Genomic DNA, 24168 nt, shown 5'->3' on the forward strand with positions numbered 1-24168 from the left:
AAGCAAATGTAATACACATGTCTGTAGATTGACAACCATATAAGTTATGAATGAGACCATACCTGTCACAGACCAGAGAAAGACCACCAACACACTTCCTGCTGTTCTCAAGGCCATTGTTGCATCTCCCACCCTGCAGTCTTAGAAACATAAACAACAACTCACTCTATAGCTGGTGAATAACTCCACCTGATACATTGAAGTAGAAACTGTAAATGGGGTACAGGGCCTCATTACTGAAAATGAACCAGGCTCATATTGTGTTGTGTTGTATTGTGCTAAATGGTTGTCTATGTGAATACTGTCTGTCTGTAAGTCTACTGCACTATGTATGTATGTAATGTGTGTGATGTGTTGCATGTCTGTCTACGTCTGTCTACTTAAACTGACATGATGCAAAAATAAATTCCTAATATATACAGTAGTCATCATCATCATTGTAAACAACAACAACAACAATCACTTATTGAACTGTAAACACATATTTCTACATTGATTGTTCTGAAGCTGTTTTATTCTCAGAACCCCAAATATAGAAGGATAAATGTTCAATCCTCTACAGTCCGTCAATCTGTACAGCAGCCTAAAGACTGACCACCAGGTTCAATGATAGCACCTATCCCCAAGCTGTGAGGCTAAACAGCCAGTGACTAAAGACTGACCACCAGGTTCAATGATAGCACCTATCCTCAAGCTGTGAGGCTAAACAGCCAGTGACTTTCACTCTCTCACTCTCTTTCTCTCTCACACACACACACACACACACACACACACACACACACACACACACACACACACACACACACACACACACACACACACACAAATGATACATTACCCTCAAGTATTTGACTTATGACTAAAAACAAATAACCAAAAACTATATTTCAAGATATTGTCAAGAGTACTTACAGAGTGAAGTGAAGAGGAGAGGTCTTGTACAGTGAGTCAACTGTCTGGTAGTGAGTGAAAACAAGAAGTAAGAGTTGAAACCTTATAAAAGCAGTCGGAACACAAGTAGTGGATGCAGAACTGTCCTTCCTGTTTAGTAAAGACATTAACATCCACGACAACCAGACCAACACGCCAGAAAAGGGCTGTTACTGTAATAGAACAGAAATTGTGAAAAAGACAAGTCTGGGCATATATTTATTTTATTTTTAAAAATGTGTCAATTTTCACTGTGGTCTTTTATACTACATACAGAACCATGTAAACAATGTGTTGACTAAACTATTTATAACATTAAAACCAGTTATGCATTAGGGGGCGCTATTAAAATGTTTGGATGAAAAACGTTCCCGTTTTAAACAAGATATTTTGTCACGAAAAGATGCTCGACTATGCATATAATTTACAGCTTTGGAAAGAAAACACTTTGACGTTTCCAAAACTGCAAAGATATTGTCTGTGAGTGCCACAGAATTGATGTTACAGGCGAAACCCAGAAAAAAATCCAACCAGGAAGTGCCACATTTTTTGAAACCGCCTCATGCCAATGACTCCTTATATGGCTGTGAATGAGCTACGAATGAACTTACGTTTTTCACGTATTCCCCAAGGTGTCTAATACATTGCGGCGTCTTTTTAGGCATTTCCATTGAAGAATGGCCGTAAGGGACCATATGTAGTGGTCACATGGTGTCTCCCGCAGAAAATCTTGCGTAAAATACTGAGGTAGCCATTTTTCCAGGTGGTCTCATGTTAATACTACTCCTAAACGCAACCCACCATCACTGTGTCTCATGTTAATACTACTCCTAAACACAACCCACCATCACTGTGTCTCATGTTAATACTACTCCTAAACACAACCCACCATCACTGTGTCTCATGTTAATACTACTCCTAAACACAACCCACCATCACTGTGTCTCATGTTAATACTACTCCTAAACACAACCCACCATCACTGTGTCTCATGTTAATACTACTCCTAAACACAACCCACCATCACTGTGTCTCATGTTAATACTACTCCTAAACACAACCCATCATCACTGTGTCTCATGTTATTAATACTACTCCTAAACACAACCCACCATCACTGTGTCTCATGTTAAAACTACTCCTAAACACAACCCACCATCACTGTGTCTCATGTGAATACTACTCCTAAACACAACCCACCACCACAAGACTCTCTGGTCTTGGCCATTGTGGAGAGGTTGGAGTCTGTTTGATTGAGTTCAAACAGGTGCAGTTAATACAGGTAATGAGTGGAGAACAGGAGGGCTTCTTAAAGAAAAACTAACAGGTCAGTCAGAGCCGGAATTCTTACTGGTTGGTAGGTGATCAAATACTTATGTCATGCAATAAAATGCAAATGAATTACTTATAAATCATACAATGTGATTTTCTGTTTTTTTGTTTTAGATTCCGTCTCTCACAGTTGAAGTGTACCTATGATAACAATTACAGACCTCTACATGCGTTGTAAGTAGGTAAACCTGCAAAATCAGCAGTGTATCAAATAATGATTCTCCCCACTGTATATGCATATCCTAGTTTCTGGGCCTGAGTAACAGGCAGTTTACTTTGGGCACCTCATTCATTAAAATTTCAGAATACTGCCCCCTATCCCAAATAAGTTTTTAAGATCCCATAAAACGGCAGCCATCTTCTCCAGCGCTAACGAGGTGTCCCTTTGCAAAATAATGTTTATGCATGTGTGCTGTTGGTGAGAATACTTGTCTCACCTGGCTGGCTATCAGGTTAACAAGGTGGTCATGTCTAGCAGTGTACAAATCCCCCGCACACACACACACACACACTCATACTGCAGTGTTAAATTGTTATTTTGCATGTCTTTTTTTACCCTGGTTAATCATCTCATCTCTACGTAGATCAACACTCCTACACTGAGACACTTTATGAATACAGACCCTGATGTAACAACCAAAACACAGCTCAAAACATAACAAGAAGTAAAATGATACATTACCCTCAATAATATGACTTGACTGAAAACAAAACCAGAAACTATATTTCAAGATATTGTCTAGAGTACCTACAGAGTGAAGTGAAGGGCGAGGTCTTGTACAGTGAGTTAACTTACTGGTAGTTTGTGGCAACTGCTAGTAAGTGTCAGTTCTGTGGTTGATACATATTTATGTAGTCAGAACACAAGTAGCTGATGCAGAACAGTCCTTTCTTCCTCTTTAAGACATTAACATGCATGACGACCAGACCAGTACATCAGAGAAGGGAGGTTACTGTATTAAAATGGGCCCTACATTTCTATAATGGACAAAATGTCCCCCAATTCCACTTTTATTTAAATACAGAACCATGTTAACAATATGTTGACTATTCTATATGGAATGTTTATAATATCTTAGAATGTGTTGTCTTGTCCCTCTGAGTTCTACATGGAACAGGTCAAAGTTCCATTTACATTTGGTCAGTTCCATGATGTCATTCATTCTATTCTACAAACACATTCAATTTACTCTCCTCATCAGCTGTATCAGTGTGGTACTGAAGGTTCCAGTGTTCTAGACTAGAGCTCCTCCTACTGGCATCTCAACATTACTGCACCATCCTAATAATAATGCCCTCAATAATGTTGGGCTAATAACAACATCCCAAACTGACAATACATCAGGTAGAATGGTGAAACACAACACTGACTACTTGACAAAGTCACATTTAATCACACAAACACTGATGTCTGTAGTACTACAACATACCACATTCATATTATGTTACACTGTTGACCCTTGTGTACAGTACTGGTAGTAGCATTAGTTAGCAGAGGAATCAGTATCATCATCACCATAGCCTGCTGTATTGACGGCTGCTGTCCATATACTGTATAGTCTAATGTAGCCTGATATCCATGTATAGTCTAATGTAGCCTGTTATCTATACATATTCTAATGTAGCCTGTTATCCATATATACAGTGCCTTGCGAAAGTATTCGGCCCCCTTGAACTTTGCGACCTTTTGCCACATTTCAGGCTTCAAACATAAAGATATAAAACTGTATTTTTTGTGAAGAATCAACAACAAGTGAGACACAATCATGAAGTGGAACGACATTTATTGGATACTTCAAACTTTTTTAACAAATCAAAAAGTGAAAAATTGGGCGTGCAAAATTATTCAGCCCCTTTACTTTCAGTGCAGCAAACTCTCTCCAGAAGTTCAGTGAGGATCTCTGAATGATCCAATGTTGACCTAAATGACTAATGATGATAAATACAATCCACCTGTGTGTAATCAAGTCTCCGTATAAATGCACCTGCACTGTGATAGTCTCAGAGGTCCGTTAAAAGCGCAGAGAGCATCATGAAGAACAAGGAACACACCAGGCAGGTCCAAGATACTGTTGTGAAGAAGTTTAAAGCCGGATTTGGATACAAAAAGATTTCCCAAGCTTTAAACATCCCAAGGAGCACTGTGCAAGCGATAAAATTGAAATGGAAGGAGTATCAGACCACTGCAAATCTACCAAGACCTGGCTGTCCCTCTAAACGTTCAGCTCATACAAGGAGAAGACTGATCAGAGATGCAGCCAAGAGGCCCATGATCACTCTGGATGAACTGCAGAGATCTACAGCTGAGGTGGGAGACTCTGTCCATAGGACAACAATCAGTCGTATATTGCACAAATCTGGCCTTTATGGAAGAGTGGCAAGAAGAAAGCCATTTCTTACAGATATCCATAAAAAGTGTTGTTTAAAGTTTGCCACAAGCCACCTGGGAGACACACCAAACATGTGGAAGAAGGTGCTCTGGTCAGATGCAACCAAAATTGAACTTTTTGGCAACAATGAACACACCATCTCCACTGTCAAACATGGTGGTGGCAGCATCATGGTTTGGGCCTGCTTTTCTTCAGCAGGGACAGGGAAGATGGTTAAAATTGATGGGAAGATGGATGGAGCCAAATACAGGACCATTCTGGAAGAAAACCTGATGGAGTCTGCAAAAGACCTGAGACTGGGACGGAGATTTGTCTTCCAACAAGACAATGATCCAAAATATAAAGCAAAATCTACAATGGAATGGTTCAAAAATAAACATATCCAGGTGTTAGAATGGCCAAGTCAAAGTTCAGACCTGAATCCAATCGAGAATCTGTGGAAAGAACTGAAAACTGCTGTTCAGAAATGCTCTCCATCCAACCTCACTGAGCTCGAGCTGTTTTGCAAGGAGGAATGGGAAAACATTTCAGCCTCTCGATGTGCAAAACTGATAGAGACATACCCCAAGCGACTTACAGCTGTAATCGCAGCAAAAGGTGGCGCTACAAAGTATTAACTTAAGGGGGCTGAATAATTTTGCACGCCCAATTTTTCACTTTTTGATTTGTTAAAAAAGTTTGAAATATCCAATAAATGTCGTTCCACTTCATGATTGTGTCTCACTTGTTGTTGATTATTCACAAAAAAATACAGTTTTATATATTTATGTTTGAAGCCTGAAATGTGGCAAAAGGTCGCAAAGTTCAAGGGGGCCGAATATTTTCGCAAGGCACTGTAGTCTCATGTAGCCTGTTATCTATACATATTCTAATGTAGCCTGTTATCTATACATATTCTAATGTAGCCTGTTATCCATATATAGTCTAATGTAGCCTGTTATCTATAAATATTCTTATGTAGCCTGTTATCTGTATATAGTCTAATGTAGCCTGTTATCCATATATAGTCTAATGTAGCCTGATATCCATATATAGTCTAATGTTGTGGTGAAATCCTGCACAGAGCCTTCACCGTGCGCTGCCACTTTAAGAGCACATCAGCAGTCAGGAAGGAGGAAATAAAGCTCTTCTGGCTCTCTGTGTGGAGCTGTTGGTTGGACCACAGTGTGTGTAATTCTGCAGAAGTCCTGTTTATTTTCAGCCACAATGGAATTTTATGAATGCCCATCCATTTGGTCCACCGTTTGTAAAAACTGGCCATTTCATCAACTTAATTAGTCCTGATTCCTGTGACTAATCAATGTAGCTAATTATTAAGCTCTGAATATCAGCCACCCAACTTTATCAGGAGGAGTTATCCTGAGCCTATTTGCAATGTGTTTACACAGCAACAAATCCAGAAATACTTAATTTTTCACTATGATGAGCTTAGTAAAACAAGTGAAGGATACAAACTTGAAACCACTGATCATGACAATTTAGCCCACGGGATGAATCTCCTGGACAGCAGTGACTATCCTGGTTATCCAGACCATATTGTCTATTTTACTTTGACCTGTCCTGTTAGGTTCTGAATGAAAGATGAAAAGAGGTGATTTATAGACATCTTTGTTTGGGCCAAATGAAAGCTGGTCCCGACCGGGCAAAATCTCAAACAAACACAGACGTCTATGATTGGTTCAGATTTGGTCCGGACCAGACCAAAAACCAACTTCCGTGAACGTGGAAATCAGGGCCGGTCTGGAATGCACAAAAACACCATCCAAAAGGTGTCCGTGTTGGACGGTGCTTACTGAGGTAAGTACTGTGTTGTCTGAAATGTAATTTTAGGAATGCCCATCTATGTTGTAGGTCTACCATTTGTAAAACAGGCCGTTGTATCAACTTAATTAGTCCTGATTCATGTGACTAATCAATTTGGCTAATTATTAAGCTCTGAATATCAGCCACCCAACTCCTACTCCTAAACACAACCCACCATCACTGTCTCATGTTAATACTACTCCTAAACACAACCCTCCATCACTGTGTCTCATGTTAATACTGCTCCTAAACACAACCCACCATCACTGTCTCATGTTAATACTACTCCTAAACACAACCCTCCATCACTGTCTCATGTTAATACTACTCCTAAACACAACCCACCATCACTGTGTCTCATGTTAATACTACTCCTAAACACAACCCACAATCACTGTGTCTCATGTTAATACTACTCCTAAACACAACCCACCATCACTGTCTCATGTTAATACTAATCCTAAACACAACCCTCCATCACTATCTCATGTTAATACTACTCCTAAACACAACCCACCATCACTGTGTCTCATGTTAATACTACTCCTAAACACAACCCACCATCACTGTGTCTCATGATAATACTACTCCTAAACACAGTCCACCATCACTGTGTCTCTTGTTAATACTACTCCTAAACACAACCCACTTTCACTGTGTCTCATGTTAATACTACTCCTAAACACAGTCCACCATCACTGTGTCTCATGTTAATACTACTCCTAAACACAACCCACCATCACTGTGTCTCATGTTAATACTACTCCTAAACACAACCCACCATCACTGTGTCTCATGTTAATACTACTCCTAAACACAACCCACCATCACTGTGTTTCATGTTAATACTACTCCTAAACACAACCCACCATCACTGTGTCTCATGTTAATACTACTCCTAAACACAACCCACCATCACTGTGTCTCATGTTGAGACTACTCCTAAACACAACCCACCATCACTGTGTCTCATATTAATACTACTCCTAAACACAACCCACCATCACTGTGTCTCATGTTAATACTACTCCTAAACACAACCCACCATCACTGTGTTTCATGTTAATACTACTCCTAAACACAACCCACCATCACTGTGTCTCATGTTAATACTACTCCTAAACACAACCCACCATCACTGTGTCTCATGTTAATACTACTCCTAAACACAACCCACCATCACTGTGTATCATGTTAATACTACTCCTAAACACAACACACCATCACTGTGTCTCAAGTTAATACTACTCCTAAACACAACCCACCATCACTGTGTCTCATGTTAGTACTACTCCTAAACACAACCTACCATCACTGTGTCTCATGTTAATTCTTCTCCTTAACCCAACCCACCACCACAAGACTCTCTGGTCTTGGCCATTGTGGAGAGGTTGGAGTCTGTTTGATTGAGTGTGTGGACAGATGTCTTTTATACAAGTAACGAGTTCAAACAGGTGCAGTTAAAACGGGTAATGAGTGGAGAACAGGAGGGCTTCCTACAGAAAAACTAACAGGTCTGTGAGAGCCGGAATTCTTACTGGTTGGTAGATGATCAAATACTTATGTCATGCAATAAAATGCAAATGAATTACTTATAAATCATACAATGTGATTTTCTGGATTTTTGTTTTAGATTCCGTCTCTCACAGTTGAAGTGTAACTATGATAAAAATTACAGACCTCTACATGCGTTGTAAGTAGGAAAACCTGCAAAATCGGCAGTGTATCAATTACTTATTCTCCCCACTGTATATGCATATCCTAGTTTCTGGGCCTGAGTAACAGGCAGTTTACTTTGGGCACCTCATTCATTAAAATTTCCGAATACTGCCCCCTATCCCAAATAAGTTTTTAAGATCCCATAAAACAGCAGCCATCTTCTCCAGCGCTAATGAGGTGTCCCTTTGCAAAATAATGTTTATGCATGTGTGCTGTTGGTGAGAATACTTGTCTCACCTGGCTGGCTATCAGGTTAACAAGGTGGTCATGTCTAGCAGTGTACAAATCCCCCGCACACACACACACTGCAGTGTTAAATAGTTTGTTTACATGTCTATTTTACCCTGGTTAATCATCTCATCTCTATGTAGATCAACACTCCTACACTGAGACACTTCATGAATACTGAACCTGATGTAACAACCAAAACACAACTCAAAACATAACAAGAAGTACAATGATATATTACCGTCAAGTATATGACTTATTACTAAAAACAAATAACCCAAAACTATATTTCAAGATATTGTCTAGAGTACCTGCAGAGTGAAGGGAAGGGGAGAGGTCTTGTACAGTGAGTCAACTTACTGGTAGTGTGTGGCAACTGCTAGTAAGTGTCAGTTCTGTGGTTGATACATATTTATGTAGTCAGGACACAAGTAGCTGATACAGAACAGTCCTTTCTTCCTCTTTAAGACATTAACATGCATGACGACTAGAACATCATGTCAGAGCAGGGAGGTTACTGTATTAAAATGGGCCCTACAATTCTATAATGGACAAAATGTCCCCCATTTCCACTTTTATATAAATACAGAACCATGTTAACAATATGTTGACTATTCTATATGGAATGTTTATAATATCTTAGAATGTGTTGCCTTGTCCCTCTGAGTTCTACATGGAACAGGTCAAAGTTCCATTCACATTTGGTCAGTTCCATGATGTCATTCATTCTATTCTACAAACACATTCAATTTACACTCCTCATCAGCTGCATCAAAGTGGTACTGAAGGTTCCAGTGTTCTAGACTAGAGCTCCTCCTACTGGCATCTCAACATTACTGCACCATCCTAATAATAATGCCCTCAATAATGTTGGGCTAATAACAACATTACAAACTGACAATACATCAGATAGAATGGTGAAACACAACACTGACTACTTGACAAAGTCACATTTAATCACACAAACACTGATGTCTGTAGTAGTACAACATTCCACTATCATATTTTTGGGGCTAGGGTAGCCTAGTGGTTAGAGTGTTGGACCCTCAACTGGAAGGTAGCAAGTTCAAACCCCCAAGCTGACAAAGTACAAATCTGTTGTTCTGCCCCTGAACAGGCAGTTAACCCACTGTTCCTAGGCCATCATTGAAAATAAAAATCAGTTCTTAACTGACTTGCCTGGTTAAATAAATAAATATTATGTTACACTTGTATACAGTAGTATCATTAGTTAGCAGAGGAATCAGTATCACCATAGTCTGCTGTATTGACTGCTGCTGTCCATATACTGTATAGTCTAATGTAGCCTGACGTACACAGTTATTCTTGACCCTGTTTTATGACAGTGAACATGACCCTATTGAATGGAGATCTGGGTGTTACTGGTAAACTCTACTGATCATGTTTTAAACATGTAAATGAATAAACTGATCTAAACTAAACACATGAAACCACAGTCCAGGGTCAGTATTCACAAAGTGTATCAGAGTAGGAGAGCTGATCTGGGATCAGTTTAGCCTTTTAGATCATAATTATATGGACCATCTGAGACACTTTATGAATACAGGCCCTGATGTAACAACCAAAACACAGTTCAATATAAACCAACAAGTACAAAGATACAGGAAGTCATGTGATGTTTGGCTAAAAACATCAAAACTAAAACTATATTTCAAGATATTGTCAAGTGTACTTACAGAGTGAAGTGAAGGGTAGAGGTCTTGAACAGTTAGTCAACTTACTGTCACTGCGTGGAAACAAGAAGTAGTCTACTGTAAGTGTTAGTAGAAGCAGGCGCAGCCGGTGTGAATTATGTGGTTGATACATTTTAAAGTAGCCTAGTCAGGGCATTAACATGCAGGAACAACATGTCACATAAGCGATGTTACTGTATCTAAATAGAAAATGGTCTAAAGTCAGAATACTGTAGTTACATTTCTTTATTTGAGGAGTGGACCTACATGTTTTACAAGAGACAAAATGTGACCCATTCCCATCACTCCTCATCAGCTGGTACTGAAGGTTCCAGAACAGATGAAAGGGGAGTGTCTTTGGTTCCAGTGTTCTAGACTAGAGCTCTCCCTACTGACAACTCAACATTACTGCAGCCTCCAGGCCTCATATGTCCCTACTAGTCTGATGAAAATATCTAAAATAGAAGGTAGAAAATGTAAAAAAAAAATACATAGAATAAAACAGTCACGCACGTAAAAATACTGTTATTGGGACTTATGTTGAACTGGCGGTTGTATTGAGTGAACTAGTGATCTCAACTAGCTTGTTAGCTACATGAAGCTGCTGTTATTCAGCGATAAAGTATTTTTGTGCATCACACAGCTACTCTGAATGTACTGGATTGTGAACAATATGATGCGCTGCCTCTGAATTACAGCAAGACCCCATAGTTAGCTTGTGAGCTAGCTAGCTAGCTAAGATTTAGCTATCAACATTAGCTAGCTAGAAACAACAGACAACAGTGAGCTGTCATTATGCCAAGGCCAAGGCAAGCTGCTCTGAGCTTCCAGTGTGTTCTTGTGTGAAAGAGATGTTTTCAGCTCACTGATCTTCAGAGCAATGGACCCAAAGTGGACCCTGACATGCATATAGCTAAGTCTGTCTGTCTGTCTGTCTGTCTGTCTGTCTGTCTGTCTGTCTGTCTGTCTGTCTGTCTGTCTGTCTGTCTGTCTGTCTGTGATTATTGTGTCCCATTGAGTCTGCATGATGTGTGTTTTTTGAAAATGACAATGAATAATCTTTCATGTAAATGTTTATTGCTGCTTCGTTATTGAAATGTTATTGTGTGATTTATATAGTTATTTTTAGCATTTTTTATTTAAAGAAATCTAATATTTTCTTACATATAAACAACTGCATTGTTGCTTAAGAGCGTGTCCTTAACCATTTCAAACTTGACAAATACAATTAGATTTGATTTGATGTATGTGTCTAGGTGCTGGTCATTGTTCCCTCTGACACTGGGATTCTGAACCTCTAAAAGTCTGGGGGGGTTTGGAGGGGTTCCACTAGCTGACATATGGAATTGTTTTAAGGTGGTCATACCGTGGATCATTTAGCTATTTGATTTTAAATTTCACTTCCCCTTTTTTGAAAAAATACTACAAAAGCAATTAACACTCCTTTACTTATAGCCCATATAAACACATTAAACTTGTTCTGTTCAGGTCTTCTTCTTTCTGGGTTTGTTGGATTCAGATCTTCATGGTTCTGGGTTTGTTGTGTTGGGGTCTTCATGGTTGTGGGTTTGTTGCGTTCGGGTCTTCTTGGTTCAGGGTTTGTTGCGTTGGGGTCTTCTTGGTTGTGGGTTTGTTGTGTTCAGGTCTTCTTGGTCCAGGGTTTGTTGCATTCAGATCTTCTTGGTTCTGGGTTTGTTGTGTTTGGGTCTTCTTGGTTCAGGGTTTATTGACTGTACTGTAGAGAACAGAGGAGTCCTCCTCAGCTGCTTGTGCTGCTGCGGGTCTGAAGAGAGAAACAACAATGAAACAAAGACATCGTCCCAAATGGTGGCACCCTATAGGGCTCTGTCTAAAGTAGTGCACTAAATAGGGAATAGGGTGCCATTTGGAACAGAAAACAGTTCCTCAAAACCATCATCACGTCACTCCCTCATTATAGACATGTCATAGTAACTGTCCTGAGATGTCCATTGTTGGGTTCATAGTTTGGGTTCATAGTGGTCTCAAAGGGTCAACTGTTTTGCTTATTGATGACATCTCCTACAATAAACAGCAGCATATGAATGACCTTAATGCAGAATATGCTCACTGGGTGGCAGCACTGGGGAGGTTGAATTTCACAGCAGCGTAGTGGACATCCTCATCCTCAAAACGCACCTGAAGCCAGAGTGACAGAGGATGAGAACCAGAACCACTGTGATTCCTACAGCTGCAGTCAGAACTGAGGTCTGTTTCCCTAAAATAAAATATGGATGATATGAGAACACATTATGTTCTAATGAACTGAATATTATTATGATAATAAAATAGAATATCAATGTAATACTTGTTAATACTTGGGGATTTTATAAACAAACCTGTAATTATTAACAAAAGTGTACTAATCCAAAGTATAATTATTAAGATTTATCTTGAAATTATATTATATTATTATATTATTATATATTTTAAGGATGAAACTTTACTTCCTACAATGATCATCAGAGCTGCAGAGTTCATAGATGCAATTGTATTCTCAGCCTCACAGTAATATTCTCCTCAAAGCCGGATGTCCTTACCATGTGGAGGCGTACTGGGAGGCTGAGGAGTTGTTGAGGCCTATAGGGTTGGTCTTCTGAGGAGAGTGAGGGGTTCTCTGCATCCAGTGGTCTAGGTACCTGATCACCAGCCTGGTGCTCTCCAGCTCCACCCCTTGGACAGGAGGACAAACAGCAGGCACCAATGTGTCGCAGGAAACACTGTTTAACTGACAACCGACGTCAGCTTGCAGGCGCCAGGCCACAAGGAGTTACTAGAGCATGATGAGACAAGGACATCCTGGCCGGCTAAACCCTCCCCTAACCCAGATGACCCTGGGACAATTGTGCTCCGCCTCATAGGTCTCCCGGTCACAGCCGGTTGTAACAGTCCGGGATCAAACCCGGGCCTGCAGTGCTGCCTTAGCACTAATTGTTGAATTTGTGATTTTTTCCAACTTGTTTTTTAATGTTTATGTCCAATGGCCAATGAGCACTGATACATTTTATCTATAATTTCATATGACAAGGATTGATAAGGATTTGTCAGTAGATTGTCGACTTGATGCATGATGATGACTGCTTGTCTAGCTTGCCAGCTAAGATTTTGAAAGTTTGTCCAATCAGTCCAATCAAAGCTACGGTAGATTTAATGAGATTTGATGTAATTTTGTCGAAGCCAATGACCTTGAGCCTTGTTGGATGGGCATTTCTACTGTAATTCTATGGCAGCACCCAAGGGGCTTGACATTTCACCTCTACCAATAGATTTTGCGGTGAAGTAGTGTCCCCATGAGTGACAGAACACTGAGCCAATCACAGCACAACTAGAGAACATTACCAACCCCTACGCTCCGTATTTTATGCTGGCTGCCCCACCACCACAGAAAGCACTGAGCTAGGCTGCAACACCTTCATTTTGGAGCTGCCTTAACTAAAGAAAGGAAAAAAGAGACCATGTTTCTATGCGACTTTATTAACTCAATGCTTTATTTATTTATTAACTTTATTTGCAAACTGATATGTTTCACGTATTAATTTCAAAATATGCAAAACAAGCAACAAAAAAAGCTAACCATGTTGCTGAAAACAGATTTAGCTCTGCCTCAGCTGCCCTGAATGACGTGTCGCTACTGCATGTATTTAGAAATGATAGACAAGTTGACTAACAAATAGCCTACCAAAATGTTGGAAATTATAATAACGGACTGATTACATTTATTTTAAAATAAAAAATATATCATGACGGAACAATATTGTACTACGTAATATAAAATTAGTAATAATATCTGACAGCAATACAAAGTTAATCATCATGAAAAACATCTGGAGAAACTTGGCCCAAGAGCTAAAAATATTAAAAAGCTGTTGTCAATATGATCCAAATTAGTTGCTGAGGAAAGTAGGACTATTGATGTTATAAAACATCTGTATATGGCAACATCCCATAGAAAGATCAGAAATAAAACTAAAGATAGTAAACAGATTTACATCAAAATATAACCCATCTCATTTATCATCAATATATTCCATTCCAAAATATATATTCCAGTATTTACTGAAAAGTTAAAGTTCATGGTGTGTAAAAACTTCTAGATATGGCAGCAATAGAATAGAGGTGTAAGGTCTCGTTTTGTATTGGAACCTTCAGTCCAGGTTCAATGTTGGTGGTTCTCTTCAGTCCAGGTTCAATGTTGGTGGTTCTCTTCAGTCCAGGTTCAATGTTGGTGCTTCTCTTCAGTCCAGGTTCAATGTTGGTGCTTCTCTTCAGTCCAGGTTCAATGTTGGTGCTTCTCTTCAGTCCAGGTTCAATGTTGGTGCTTCTCTTCAGTCCAGGTTCAATGTTGGTGCTTCTCTTCAGTCCAGGTTCAATGTTGGTGGTTCTCTTCAGTCCAGGTTCAATGTTGGTGGTTCTCTTCAGTCCAGGTTCAATGTTGGTGGTTCTCTTCAGTCCAGGTTCAATGTTGGTGGTTCTCTTCAGTCCAGGTTCAATGTTGGTGGTTCTCTTCAGTCCAGGTTCAATGTTGGTGGTTCTCTTCAGTCCAGGTTCAATGTTGGTGGTTCTCTTCAGTCCAGGTTCAATGTTGGTGGTTCTCTTCAGTCCAGGTTCAATGTTGGTGGTTCTCTTCAGTCCAGGTTCAATGTTGGTGCTTCTCTTCAGTCCAGGATCAATGTTGGTGCTTCTCTTCAGTCCGGAATCTGTGGTGCTTCTCTTCAGTCCAGGATCTGTGGTGGTTCTCTTCCATCCAGGTTCTGTGGTGCTTCTCTTCCGTCCAGGTTCTGTGGTGCTTCTCTTCAGTCCAGGTTCAATGTTGGTTGTTCTCTTCAGTCCAGGATCTGTGGTCTTCTCTTCAGTCCAGGTTCAATGTTGGTTGTTCTCTTCAGTCCAGGATCTGTGGTGCTTCTCTTCAGTCCAGGTTCTGTGGTGGTTCTCTTCAGTCCAGGATCTGTGATGATTCTCTTCAGTCCAGGTTCTGTGGTGCTTCTCTTCAGTCCAGAATCTGTGGTTGTTCTCTTCAGTCCAGGTTCGGTGTTGCTTCTCTTCAGTGGGAGATTCCCCTCACATTCTGAAAAGAGAGATACTGAAGTAGCACTCCCACTAAACATGTTATACGCACACACACACACACACACACACACACACACACACACACACACACACACACACACACACACACACACACACACACACACACACACACACTTACTGCCAGGGTGTCATACTCTGGTGACCTGGTCTTCATGTTCAGAGGTGTGTACGTATCACTGTTAGGGTCAGGATGGACACTCTGTGGACAGAAAGAGAGAGAGCGAGAAAGAGAGAGTGGGAGAAGGAGAGGGAGGGAGAGAGGAAATGCATGAGTTATTTGAAACCCCAGTCTTTCCATAATTTATTCTAAACCAAATTCATTAAAATAGACTTACTATCAGAGTGTCGTAGTCAGGGGACATGGTCCTCATGTTCAGACCTGTGTACGTGTCACTGTTACAGTCAGGACGGACACTCTGTGGAGAGAGAGAGACAGAGAGACAGAGAGAGAGAGAGAGAGAGAACAATGAAAATAGTATGAAAGAGACTGTCACCGTAAATGAATGAAAATGGAGTTGTAACCCCCTGGGTAAACATTTAGTTTCTTGCCCAGCACGACACAGCTGAAACCCTGTTGCAACTAATAGAATCACCTGTGTGTCTGCTGTGGCATCACTTCCTCCTGTGGATCTCCTGTAATGATGGACAGAGTGAGTTCTGCTCTGTAAGTAAGTAAGTTGATATATTACAAATACATTTTAACAGTTTTTTTTACCTTTATTTAACTTGGCAAGTCAGTTAAGAACAAACTCTTATTTACAATGACAGCCTAGGAACAGTGGGTTAACTGTCTTGTTCAGAGGCAGAACAACAGATTTTTATATTTTCAGCTCAGAGATTCAATCTTGGTTGCAAGTTCAGCGCTCTAACCACTAAGCTACCTGCCACCCCAGGTGGCCTCGTGGTTAAGGGCATTGGGCCTATAACTCAATGAAGGAATTAAGTTAATAATAAATCAGTGTGCTAAGGTGAAAGAATAAAACAAATATCTATTTTCATTCACCTGAACCACATGAATCCAGAGAGACAGAGGATGAGAACCAGAAGCACCACTATGATGATTCCTACAGCTGCAGTCACAACTGAGGTCTGTTTTCCTAAAAGATAATATAGATGATATGAGTACAGGTTATTATGAAGTGAAAATGAATATACAGCAATACAGGACATTAATGTAATACTTGTATATAGAAGCCTATGTATAGTTATAAACCAAAGTGTAATGAGGCAAACTAGAAGAAGATCACCTTGAAACATCATTTCTTATTGAACATCATTTTGTATTGAAGTATTGAAGATGTAACTTTACCTGCTACAATGATCATCAGAGCTGTAGAGTTCATAGATCCTTTTCTATTCTGGGCCTCACAGTAATATTCTCCTCTGTCCTCAGAGATGATGTTAGTGATGCTGTAACTCTGTCCTGATGCTTTTGGTGAGGTTACGTTCTTCTTGTACCAGGTGTATTTGTCCACAGGTGGGTTGGCATCACTGCTGCAGGTCAGAGTCACTGAACTGCCCTCCACTATTTCACCAGAAGGACTGACTGACACTGAGGTGTTCCTTGGACCATCTGGTGTTGAAGATGACAGAACAAATAAGAACTCATATAACATGTAAGGAAGCAAGAGATGATGTAAATTAGTAGAGATTAGTATATTACACAGACATGTAGAACCATGTATTACAGAGATGATGTAAATTAGTAGAGATTAGTATATTACACTGACATGTAGAACCATGTATTACAGAGATGATGTAAATTAGTATAGATTAGTATATTACACTGACATGTAGAACCATGTATTACAGAGATGATGTAAATTAGTATAGATTAGTATATTACACTGACTGTAGAACCATGTATTACAGAGATGATGTAAATTAGTATAGATTAGTATATTACACTGACATGTAGAACCATGTATTACAGAGATGATGTAAATTAGTAGAGATTAGTATATTACACTGACATGTAGAACCATGTATTACAGAGATGATGTAAATTAGTAGAGATTAGTATATTACACTGACTGTAGAACCATGTATTACAGAGATGATGTAAATTAGTAGAGATTAGTATATTACACTGACATGTAGAACCATGTATTACAGAGATGATGTAAATTAGTATAGATTAGTATATTACACTGACATGTAGAACCATGTATTACAGAGATGATGTAAATTAGTATATTACACTGACATGTAGAACCATGTATTACAGAGATGATGTAAATTAGTAGAGATTAGTATATTACACTGACATATAGAACCATGTATTACAGAGATGATGTAAATTAGTATAGATTAGTATATTACACTGACATGTAGAACCATGTATTACAGAGATGATGTAAATTAGTATAGATTAGTATATTACACTGACATGTAGAACCATGTATTACAGAGATGATGTAAATTAGTAGAGATTAGTATATTACACTGACATGTAGAACCATGTATTACAGAGATGATGTAAATTAGTATAGATTAGTATATTACACTGACATGTAGAACCATGTATTACAGAGATGATGTAAATTAGTATAGATTAGTATATTACACTGACATGTAGAACCATGTATTACAGAGATGATGTAAATTAGTAGAGATTAGTATATTACACTGACATGTAGAACCATGTATTACAGAGATGATGTAAATTAGTATATTACACTGACATGTAGAACCATGTATTACAGAGATGATGTAAATTAGTATAGATTAGTATATTACACTGACATGTAGAACCATGTATTACAGAGATTATGTAAATTAGTATATTACACTGACATGTAGAACCATGTATTACAGAGATGATGTAAATTAGTATATTACACTGACATGTAGAACCATGTATTACAGAGATGATGTAAATTAGTATAGATTAGTATATTACACTGACATGTAGAACCATGTATTACAGAGATTATGTAAATTAGTAGAGATTAGTATATTACACTGACTGTAGAACCATGTATTACAGAGATGATGTAAATTAGTAGAGATTAGTATATTACACTGACATGTAGAACCATGTATTACAGAGATGATGTAAATTAGTAGAGATTAGTATATTACACTGACATGTAGAACCATGTATTACAGAGATGATGTAAATTAGTAGAGATTAGTATATTACACTGACATGTAGAACCATGTATTACAGAGATGATGTAAATTAGTATAGATTAGTAAATTACACTGACTGTAGAACCATGTATTACAGAGATGATGTAAATTAGTAGAGATTAGTATATTACACTGACATGTAGAACCATGTATTACAGAGATTATGTAAATTAGTAGAGATTAGTATATTATACTGACATGTAGAACCATGTATTACAGAGATGATATCAATGACTTTCACTGTAGATATATCAACACCCCATGTACTCACATCTGACAGTGAGAGTCTCTTCTGGTGAGAGGATTCTCTCTAAGCCTTCTACAGCACAGGAGTAGTTCCCTGCATCCTCACTGCTGACAGGATCTAGGATCAGGCTGTTATAACTGTTGACTGGGTCTAGGATCAGGCTGTTATAACTAGTGATTGGGTTGGTCAGACTTTGTCCGTTCTTGTACCAGATGTAGGTGGGGTTGAGACTGACTGTACATTGGGTTCTACATCTCAGTGTGACTCTCTCCCCCTCTGACACAGACGTAGGATCCATCTCCAACAGGATATCTAAGAGGAAACAGTCATATTTGACTCCAGACTGGCTTGTCATGTGATTAGACTTGTCCTATTACAGTAACAACTGTAGGTGAAGTATTACCTGTGACAGTCAACATCACACCAGGAAAGACAGAAAATCTCCCCTCGTTTGTTGTTATTAATCTGAATTTGTATTCAGCCGAGTCATTCTCTGTCAGGTGTGTTATTGTCATGGTGTGGTGGTTCTCTGTGTTCCTATTGTACTCCACACGACCTGCATACTCTGGATATGACCTGACATCTACAGGGTCTTTCTCTGTAAACCAGAATGAACCTTGTTCTATATAACTAGTGGGATGAGTGTAAGAGCAGGATATGTTCACTGTGGAGCCCTTCAAGACACAGATTCTCCTCTTGGTGTAAGTCACCCTCCAGCAGTTGTGACCCTGAATACCTGAAAATACATTAAATAGTTTTGTTCAGATATACCTTGAAGTTTGCAAGTTGTCTTACTTTGTTATAAAGAAAGGTTAGCTACAAATGATCCAAATAGAATCCAGACTCACACACTGCAGGAGAGCGGAGATCCTCATGGCCTTTAACAGCACAGGAGTAACTTTCTGTTTCAGAATTCCAGACAGAGTGTTGATGGGAAGTGAGCCAAGCAAGAGACTGCCCATTCCTGTACCAGATGTAGGTGGGGTTGTCAGTCAGAGTACAGGTGGTGCTACAGGTCAGTGTCCTCTTCCATGCCTTTGTGTCAGGAGTCACCTTCACCTGCAGGTCTGAATGAGAGCATATAAAAACACACTTTCTGGTTTCCTTCTGTAGTTGACACAATGACTCTACCAGACTTAAAGATAACAGAGTCTAACCTGTGGGATATATGGTAGTGCAAGGCAGGTCCACTGATGGTATCAAGGAACAGATGCCTCTACTGGTGTAGGTCACCCTTAAGCAGCTCAGAGAAGAAGTATCTGGAACAAATGATGAAGCACATGATGATGATGTTGAAGATGGTGATTATATTAGCTTATTTTTATGATCTCAGTATGACTAACATGTTATATAGTAATGAGCTATAGTTACTTATAAATCAGTAATCTGAATTGACTGAAAATATCAAGTCTGTTTACCATAAGAGAGGAAATCTCTGGAGGTAAAACTCTGGAGGTAAATCACAACACTCACCCACTGTGACTTCAGGAGAGCTGAGTTTGTCAGGGTCTCTTAAGGCACAGGAGTAGCTGTCAGAACCTCCTCTACTGACTGAGTATTGATACTGGGGAGAGGAGTCAGAAAATAGCTCTTCTCCATTCTTGTACCAGATGTAGGTGGGGTTGGGGATTTCAGTCAGAGTACAGGTGGTGCTACATGTCAGTGTAACCCATGATCCTTCTGTCAGGGTGCCAGGAGTCACCTTCACCTGCAGGTCTGAATGAAGAGAGAATAACAACATAAAAAAACAAACCTCATCATTTCAACCTCCTACAACTAGAGATAAAGTAGTGACAGTATATCATAATGTTCTGTAAGTGTAGTATTACCAGTATATCATAATGTAAGTGTAGTATTACCAGTATATCATAATGTTCTGTAAGTGTAGTATTACCAGTATATTAACATGATCTGTAAGTGTAGTATTACCAGTATATATCATAATGTTCTGTAAGTGTAGTATTACCAGTATATCATAATGTTCTGTAAGTGTAGTATTACCAGTATATTAACATGTTCTGTAAGTGTAGTATTACCAGTATATCATAATGTTATGTAAGTGTAGTATTACCAGTATATCATAATGTTCTGTAAGTGTAGTATTACCAGTATGTCATAATGTTCTGTAAGTGTAGTATTACCAGTATATCATAATGTTCTGTAAGTGTAGTATTACCAGTATATCATAATGTTCTGTAAGTGTAGTATTACCAGTATATTAACATGATCTGTAAGTGTAGTATTACCAGTATATCATCATGTTCTGTAAGTGTAGTATTACCAGTATGTCATAATGTTCTGTAAGTGTAGTATTACCAGTATATCATAATGTTCTGTAAGTGTAGTATTACCAGTATATTAACATGTTCTGTAAGTGTAGTATTACCTGTATGTCATAATGTTCTGTAAGTGTAGTATTACCAGTATATCATAATGTCCTGTAAGTGTAGTATTACCAGTATATCATAATGTCCTGTAAGTGTAGTATTACCAGTATATTAACATGTTCTGTAAGTGTAGTATTACCAGTATATCATAATGTCCTGTAAGTGTAGTATTACCAGTATATTAACATGTTCTGTAAGTGTAGTATTACCTGTATGTCATAATGTTCTGTAAGTGTAGTATTACCAGTATATCATAATGTTCTGTAAGTGTAGTATTACCAGTATATCATAATGTCCTGTAAGTGTAGTATTACCAGTATATTAACATGTTCTGTAAGTGTAGTATTACCTGTATGTCATAATGTTCTGTAAGTGTAGTATTACCAGTATATCATAATGTTCTGTAAGTGTAGTATTACCAGTATATCATAATGTAAGTGTAGTATTACCAGTATATCATAATGTTCTGTAAGTGTAGTATTACCAGTATATATCATAATGTTCTGTAAGTGTAGTATTACCAGTATATCATAATGTTCTGTAAGTGTAGTATTACCAGTATATCATCATGTAAGTGTAGTATTACCAGTATATCATAATGATCTGTAAGTGTAGTATTACCAGTATATCATAATGTTCTGTAAGTGTAGTATTACCAGTATATCATCATGTTCTGTAAGGGGCGGCAGGGTAGCCTAGTGGTTAGAGCGTTGGACTAGTAACCGGAAGGTTGCGAGTTCAAACCCCCGAGCTGACAAGGTACAAATCTGTCGTTCTGCCCCTGAACAGGCAGTTAACCCACTGTTCCTAGGCCGTCATTGAAAATAAGAATTTGTTCTTAACTGACTGATCCTCTTGGTCTTTTACAGCACAGGAGTAGCTGTCTACAGCATTAGGGTAGACTGAGTAGGGTAAAGTGTTCTCAGTTACAACCTGTCCGTTCTTGTACCAGATGTAGGTTGGGGTTACCAGTCAGAGGACAGCTGGTGGTGCTACAGGTCAGTGTCTTCGACGTTGCCCACCATGTAGGAGTCACCTTCACCTGCAGGTCTGGAGTAGACAACATCAACCTGAATCACCTGTTGTCTAGTGTTGTCACATGATGCAATACATTTACCCTGAAGAAGGTGATGTCGAAACGTTGGTGTTTTTTAAGCAACAAATGACTGGGAGGTTATACATATGGAGTGTGACTCTCTTTGTTGTTACAGCTTCCAGATTATTCTCCGTTAGTCAGCACCTCGACACTAAATCATTTTATATGGGTGTGCACCAGCTCATTATTTTATTAGATTAATACAAATCAAGACCATTTCTAGACCTAAAGGGTTAATGAAGATTAAACAGAACATCAGACAATAGAATGTTACCTGTAACAGACAGAATGACTCCAGGACTGTCAGTATATAGAATGTTACCTGTTACAGACAGAGTGACTCCAGGACTGCCAGGATATAGAATGTTACCTGTTACAGACAGAGTGACTCCAGGACTGCCAGTATATAGAATGTTACCTGTTACAGACAGAGTGACTCCAGGACTGCCAGTATATAGAATGTTACCTGTTACAGACAGTGACTCCAGGACTGCCAGTATATAGAATGTTACCTGTAACAGACAGAGTGACTCCAGGACTGCCAGTATATAGAATGTTACCTGTTACAGACAGTGACTCCAGGACTGCCAGTATATAGAATGTTACCTGTTACAGACAGAGTGACTCCAGGACTGCCAGTATATAGCACGTTACCTGTTACAGACAGAGTGACTCCAGGACTGCCAGGATATAGAATGTTACCTGTTACAGACAGAGTGACTCCAGGACTGCCAGTATATAGAATGTTACCTGTTACAGACAGAGTGACTCCAGGACTGCCAGTATATAGAATGTTACCTGTTACAGACAGAGTGACTCCAGGACTGGCAGTATATAGAATGTGAGGGAGATGATTGTGGACTTCAGGAAACAGCAGAGGGAACACCCCCCTATCCACATCGATGGAACAGTAGTGGAGAGGGTAGCAAGTTTTAAGTTCCTCGGCATACACATCACAGACAAACTGAATTGGTCCACTCACACAGACAGCATCGTGAAGAAGGCGCAGCAGCGCCTCTTCAACCTCAGGAGGCTGAAGAAATTCGGCTTGTCACCAAAAGCACTCACAAACTTCTACAGATGCACAATCGAGAGCATCCTGGCGGGCTGTATCACCGCCTGGTATGGCAACTGCACCGCCCTCAACCGTAAGGCTCTCCAGAGGGTAGTGAGGTCTGCACAACGCATCACCGGGGGCAAACTACCTGCCCTCCAGGACACCTACACCACCCGATGTCACAGGAAGGCCATAAAGATCATCAAGGACATCAACCACCCGAGCCACTGCCTGTTCACCCCGCTATCATCCAGAAGGCGAGGTCAGTACAGGTGCATCAAAGCTGGGACCGAGAGACTGAAAAACAGCTTCTATCTCAAGGCCATCAGACTGTTAAACAGCCACCACTAACACTGAGTGGCTGCTGCCAACACACTGACACTGACTCAACTCCAGCCACTTTAATAATGGGAATTGATGGGAAATGATGTAAATATATCACTAGCCACTTTAAACAATGCTACCTTATATAAATGTTACTTACCCTACATTATTCATCTCATATGCATACGTATATACTGTACTCTATATCATCGACGGTATCCTTATGTAATACATGTATCACTAGCCACTTTATACTATACTATGCCACTTTGTTTACATACTCATCTCATTTGTACATACTGTACCCGATACCATCTACTGTATCTTGCCTATGCTGCTCTGTACCATCACTCATTCATATATCCTTATGTACATATTCTTTATCCCCTTACACTGTGTACAAGACAGTAGTTTTGGAATTGTTAGTTAGATTACTTGTTATTACTGCATTGTCGGAACTAGAAGCACAAGCATTTCGCTACACTCGCATTAACATCTGCTAACCATGTGTATGTGACAAATAAAATTTGATTTGATTTGATTTGATTTGATTTGATGTTACCTGTAACAGACATAGTGACTCCAGGACTGCCAGTAAATCTCCCTCTGGTCTGATCTGTTATAAAGCTGAACATGTACGTAGCTGAGTCACTCTCTCTCAGGTCTGTGATTGTCAGAGTGTGGCCATTCTTCTTATCTCTATGGTACATCACACGACCT

The 24168-nt window shown here is 39.3% G+C and overlaps 3 protein-coding genes across 3 annotated transcripts in view; all 3 read right to left on the minus strand.

Annotated features, from left to right (window-relative positions):
- Window positions 1-704, minus strand: part of LOC118940320 (titin-like) — a 61957-nt gene extending 61253 nt beyond the window's left edge. Inside the window, exon 1 of the mRNA XM_036949066.1 lies at window positions 63-704. Within this exon, the coding sequence (XP_036804961.1) occupies window positions 63-117 (55 nt within the window). The 5' untranslated portion in view covers window positions 118-704. The remainder of the gene's footprint in view (window positions 1-62) is intronic.
- LOC110494998 (hemicentin-2-like) overlaps window positions 1-24168 on the minus strand; it is a 187632-nt gene that overhangs the window by 156252 nt on the left and 7212 nt on the right. The window contains exon 2 of the mRNA XM_036949060.1: window positions 913-956. The gene's annotated coding sequence lies outside the window, so the exon portion shown is untranslated. The remainder of the gene's footprint in view (window positions 1-912; window positions 957-24168) is intronic.
- On the minus strand, window positions 14657-19008 carry LOC118940324 (sialoadhesin-like). Its single transcript, XM_036949071.1, has 8 exons — window positions 18988-19008; window positions 18609-18896; window positions 16512-16775; window positions 16206-16299; window positions 15796-15835; window positions 15538-15618; window positions 15321-15401; window positions 14657-15179 (listed from the first exon to the last, which is right to left on the minus strand). The coding sequence occupies exons 1-8, from the start codon at window positions 19001-19003 to the stop codon at window positions 15156-15158; spliced, it is 888 nt and encodes a 295-aa protein (XP_036804966.1). The 5' UTR covers window positions 19004-19008; the 3' UTR covers window positions 14657-15155.

This window comes from Oncorhynchus mykiss, chromosome 17, assembly GCF_013265735.2.
Source record: "Oncorhynchus mykiss isolate Arlee chromosome 17, USDA_OmykA_1.1, whole genome shotgun sequence".
NCBI classification, from domain to species: Eukaryota; Metazoa; Chordata; class Actinopteri; order Salmoniformes; family Salmonidae; genus Oncorhynchus; species Oncorhynchus mykiss.